The 6,016-nt window shown below is 36.4% G+C and overlaps 1 protein-coding gene across 2 annotated transcripts in view; it reads left to right on the plus strand.

Annotated features, from left to right (window-relative positions):
* The window catches only part of LOC108745843 (discoidin domain-containing receptor 2), a 189,924-nt gene that overhangs the window by 139,383 nt on the left and 44,525 nt on the right, over positions 1 to 6,016 (plus strand). For both annotated transcript variants that reach the window (XM_018482240.1, XM_018482239.1), the window contains exons 6-7: positions 2,675 to 2,822; positions 5,093 to 5,272. In XM_018482240.1, the coding sequence (XP_018337742.1) occupies positions 2,675 to 2,822; positions 5,093 to 5,272 (328 nt within the window). The remainder of the gene's footprint in view (positions 1 to 2,674; positions 2,823 to 5,092; positions 5,273 to 6,016) is intronic.

Genomic DNA, 6,016 nt, shown 5'->3' on the forward strand with positions numbered 1-6,016 from the left:
TATTCTATCATATTCTGTAACTCTAAATTGAAACTCTACTAGCTCGGATATTCTGAGTTTCGACCTTTGCTCTACTATGCAACTATGGACATCAGATACTGTACTTTATACGATTAACGCGAAATAACAGATTCCTGGTTAGAAATTCTAATCGCGGCACCGCCGGTACACAAATCAAAGCAAAGGCCAATGGTTGCTGATGTCCAGCTCGAGCCACGGTCCGTTTCTGTGTATAGAGCATATTAGCGTTTGTGTCATATCTACTCCGCTTGTGCATAGTGTTTAGATCGCACTCGGTTTTCGGTACAGAGAGAGAGAGAGAGAGAGAGAGAGAGAGAAACATGACTATCGCGCGAATATTCATATTTCAACGCAGAGCTCGTTGCTCTCCGGGATGACGACGGTCAGCGTGTTTGGACGATCCAACGCGTCATATTCGCTCTCGATTCTATAATCTATACAGAAATACAGATTATTTTGTACTAACGTGAATGATAGACAATACATTGATATATACATTGGTACAAGAGTTACTATTTCATTTATATCATGTCTCTATTTTTAAAAAACAATTTGACAATTATTTTACTATTTGATATAGAGCAAAGTTTCAGCTTTTCTAAATTTGTTTTTTAAATTACAGTTTGATGATTTTAATAGAGTTATAAGCAATCAAAGTCAAAATACTCCTTTTATTTAATCTATGATAATTCAGTAACAAAAAATTTTAGGAACATATTTAAAAAACCGATTTCGTAAGAAAAAAACTAAGCTTTCACGTTAGAAAGTCAAAAATTTTCGCAAGTTTTTTTAGGTACGTGACAGGCTCAAAAAGTGAGAAGAAAATTTCCTGATTCGTAGCTTTTCATGTAAAAATTACCAAACTCGCAAAAACTCACATAGTGATCTTTTGAAAGTAAAGATTTTAAACTTTAAAATCTTTTTTTTTTTTTTTTTAATTTAAATTTTGTCTATTTTAACGAAGTTGCAGCTGTTGAATTTTAAAGTTCGCTCTATGTATTTCTGTTTTAACCTAATATATTGCAAAACATAAAAAATAAGAAGGTGTTAGCAATCTTTTTAAGCAGAAGTATAATTTAATATAAATGATAGTTAGAACAGTTGTTTAATCTGTTCTGTCTATTTAAGTAACGTAAAGTACGTATTTTGTAAAGTACGATGTAAAAACAAATTGTATTAATTTGTCCAGATCAATCTTCTGACTGAGCTGTGTTTAAAAAACCTTTGCGCTGTAGTCGTCAATCTCTTACCGTAACACAGGGAAGGAGAAAAAAATCAGATAATTCTGTAAGACAAATATTAATGATGATTGATGAAATGATATGTTATTATAGACAATATCTCCTTTATAGTTCACAACTATGTCATTTAATAATATTATCCATTCGTTGCGCGTATCATTATAAAGGCTGCTGAGATAAGCTTGTAATTACAGATAAAATTTTACGATGCGAATATAACGGGAGATGAGAACCGCTAATCCGTCCAAATGCTCAGAATGCAAAACAGAACAGGATACAGACATAGCTACTGAATTACATAGCTCGAAGCGAACATGGATGCAGATACAGTATATTATTATCCCTAACATGTCTATCAGTACACGTGCTAATATACGTATGTCGAATTTAAGACCTTGTTTCTCAAACAACCTGGTCGATCCTATCGACGAGGTTGATGTGATCCTCGGACGCACCCTGACGTTCGTATTTCAATGTTAATCTCATGTTCGTCGATGGCGACCTATATATATGTACGTCTCTGCGACGCGATACGACATGCAGGACGCGAATGTGTATACGGCGCAGAGAGAAGAGAGGAAAGGGAGGCCTGTGCTTCCAGGCTAGATTTAACGTTTGCATTTACATTTAGAGGAGGTTCACGACGGACGATTGTTTACTAATCGGATCCGGAAAATGGCGCTTCCGGCCCGTGAGATTCGTTCTTAGTACTGTAAACATGTTCCAATGAATATCGGACAGCCTTATCCCTAAACGCAACCGTTGCGCGTTGCATGTGTTCTCATGCATCGCGTCGTGAACAAATCATAGACGTCTATCTTTCTTCAAATTCAACTTACAACACCGAACTAAAGACATTATTTTGATATGTCTCAAATAGTATGTGAAATTAAAAAATTGCATTTTTTGTTTAAACTAACGGTATATAGATTTTGAAAAAAAAAAAACGCTACTGTTAAAGTATTCGAAAATATACGTAGTCCGTGTAGCGATAGAATTAAAACCGTGTTTTTTTTTTCAATACCATCTTTTGGAAAATTGTATAGTATAAAACATTCGCGATACTCTGAATAATAAACTAACAAAAAAATACGTACAGTGTGTAAAAAACAGGTTTTGTACCAGATGCTATGAAATGCGCGCTTGTTGTTTTCCTGCTTTTCAACCGGAATAAAAATATCTGGGTGTGACTAAAGTTAACTATTTCATCGTGCGTCTCCATTGTGTACATGATAACATAAAAACCCCTCGTTTCAGCAAAAATATCATATGTAACAGTGATACAAATTGTTGAATACAAATTGCAGCTTTTCTCGGTAACGTTATCATATTTTTTCTTGTCTTCTCTTTGTCGTGACCATTTTTGTCTATATACGGCGTATTAACAATTGTGTTGTTCTTTTTTGTTGCAGCTTTTGGTGGGTAATAACAATCCATATTCGGAGGAGGAACAAATCTTCGATCCAGCTATAATCGCAACAAAAATCCGTTTTATCCCTTACACTTCTCATATGCGCACAGTATGTATGCGCGTAGAGCTTTACGGCTGTTCATGGACAGGTGAGTGAAATATATGGACATAATCCTTTTTATAATGTTTCCCCATCATCTATTCATTTGCAAGCTTGCTGTTCACCTCGCTTCCAGGCGAGGAAAATATATTTGAATCGATATATTTTAACTCATAATGTTTGTCATATATTTTTTATTGCAATTTTAATTTATTGCAATTTTATATTTGCAAAATATATTTTATATTTGCAAAATATATTTTATTGCAATTTTAGTTTGAAAACAAATGAAAAAATATTACAGCCCGATCTGAAAAAAATTTTACCACTAACACGCTGCACGCAAAATGGTGATGCAATATATAAAATTATTCGAAATGTAAAAAGATATAATTTTATATTTTTTTATAAAATTAGAATCGTTACTCTTTCGTGTTAACAGCTACCGTGACAAATGAATTCACGCTATATATAAGTAAAGTCAATTATATGTGATTTCATCAACACCTGCACTATCACTTATGAAAATAAAATTGAAAACAAGCGGTAGAAATCCCTTTGGAATCGCTTGCGTGTCATCATGCATTTTATATTTTACATTAGTTTCGTAGTCGACTTTCCCGGAACTACCTAACGAGAGACCGCAATCGTCACAACTTCAACACTAACTTAGATTTGTACTTCAGTCTGGTTGAAACCAGAATAGATATACCAAAATAAAACACGACGGAAATTTTTATACAATATCAGAATTCGACAGATATAGATTTGTGTAGCTGTAAAGTTCAAGATCTTTATTTTCGTCTTTGTTATCACGAAACTTCAAACTTGTCTACACAATAAGAAAACATTTTATATATATATATAATATATTTTTATATCTCTTTAATTTTTTCTTTTTGTTGTTCTTTTTATTGCATTCAGATCATTAGGCTTTATACTGTTCTTTTTTTAATCTGTGTAGCACTCGTGTAATATGTCGTTGAGGCGCTTCAGAGGATCTTCTATCCTGGGGCGCGTAATAAATAATAATATCTATAATATCTTAATAATGTTATCAGTGTTATTTAACGTCATTTATTTATGAAGACATATGATGAATTGAAACGCATGTAATTAATTCACATTTTGTTCGCCACGAGATTTTGAACTTGAATTTTCGTCAACCTTCGCTGACTATCTGACAAGACGCCGATGTAACGTGTCAGTCTCTCCTGAATCTGAGATTAACATAGATTTACGATCACCGTGGGCCGTGAGCCACAGCTGCGTCTACATTAATCCAACCACGACGAACTATACGGCAGCCGCTAACTGTGCCATCCGCATAGCGGACCCGACCATCGTTATATCGTTTAAACGCACAATTACAGCGGCTGCCAATAATATTGACTTGCAAAATAAATTGTGACTTACGAATGGCATTAGCAAACGTTCAAGCCATTACCGGGTAAGGACCGTAACCATGCAAATGACAGAAGGAAGATATATAGAAGAGGGAAGAGACATAGAATTATGTTCTACAATTATCGTAATGAGATACTTTCTACATTTGACAAAGGCTTTATCATGATTGTTATCGATACTGTAACAAAACTACAAAATGGTTCTAATAAATGCAATAAACAAATAGATGGTTACAATCGATACTATATTATTTCCGGTCTCATCGATGAAAAAGCTGTGCAAATGTAATTGATTTTTCATTCTATCGGTGCTTTAATCAAAACGGTCTTTTTCAACTATTTCACGTAAACATTGCAAAGTGTGCCAGAGAAGTATATATCTCGTACACATATTTCATACTGGAAATTGTGAAAACAATTTACCATTTGAACGCTATTTTCGAAACGGAAAAATGCTCGATTGGTATGAGGAAGCGACGCGACATTTCCCTCCCAAGTACCAAACCGTGTAACTCATTCGTGCTTATTGACGCCTGACAGTCTACGAGTACATTTTGCTCTGACATAAGTCGCTTACTTCGTCGCATTTTTAACGAATACTGTGCGATACGTTGCGGAACGAAAGAGAGCTCGACGTCGTGATCGGTGAGATCCGCATCACAGCACGAAGTTCTAGTCTAGTTATTGCGTGACAGCGCTTTAGATCGATCCCGGTAATCCTCAGTGCACCGAGATTAAAAATGTTGACCCTCGTTACTTCTTCCCGTCGACGTGCGCTTTACCCGTAACTGTCCGCAATCTTATCACGTACTGGAGAAAACGTTCATGGCCCAACCACGTAGCAACGTGATGATGCATAGTTCAAAAGCTTATATATATATTCTTTATATCCGGCTTCTCCTTATTCTTCCAGAGGGTCTCGTTTCGTATTCCATGCCCCAAGGAATCAAGAGGGGTTCCGAGGTTGACCTTTCCGACAGGACGTACGACGGCCGCGAAGAAGCGGGTTACCTCTCCGGGGGACTTGGTCAACTTGTCGACGGGCAAAAGGGTCCCGACAACTTCAGATTGGACGTCAGCGGTAACGGAAAGGGTAAGGCACGGACTGCTTCGTGTTCGAATGAGATTAGCGCCGGCGCTAGATCGTGTCTAGATTAGCGTGATAGAGCCGTCTCCGCGAGATACCCTGCTGCCCGCCAACTGTCTAGTCTTCTTAATCTATCGGTATCTCACGCTATCTCACTCGTTAATTTCTTTCTCCGGGCTAAATAGCGGCTCGCGGCCCAGTAATTCCTGTTGTAATTTTGCAACATGGACTTACACGCGCCTCTTCGAACGATTACGCTCTTGTTTCAGGACGCTTTACACTACTATTAATGCACGCGGTGAAATAAGAAAGTAATGAAATAAGAGCGTGCACAAAGCGTATCTTGAATAATGTTAAAACACTACATCAGTATCCTGTACGTAGCTGTTATGTATAAAATGCATTCCTCGTAGCACAGCACATATAATTTCAAATATGTGAATGCGCGACGAGAATTCTGTTAAAATATCTCGGATAGCTTCCGCTTTAGAACGAACATATTCGCTTCGTTATTTCATGAATTTTCAATTTACACGTATTTTATTCGCTTGATTTTATGTATCAAAAGCACACATTACTTTGCCAATATTCCTTCTTTTTTATGGATGCTTACCTTCTGGTCGATTTGTTCGATGCATTTGATCAATCCGAAATGTGTGTGTGTGTGTGTGTTTTTTTTTTATTTAATGAAGCAATGATTAATGCGCGTGATACCGACTGGAACTAATTCATCGCGTGTGGTATCAATAG

Source organism: Trachymyrmex septentrionalis, unplaced genomic scaffold (assembly GCF_001594115.1).
Source record: "Trachymyrmex septentrionalis isolate Tsep2-gDNA-1 unplaced genomic scaffold, Tsep1.0 scaffold15, whole genome shotgun sequence".
In the NCBI taxonomy this organism is placed as follows: Eukaryota; Metazoa; Arthropoda; class Insecta; order Hymenoptera; family Formicidae; genus Trachymyrmex; species Trachymyrmex septentrionalis.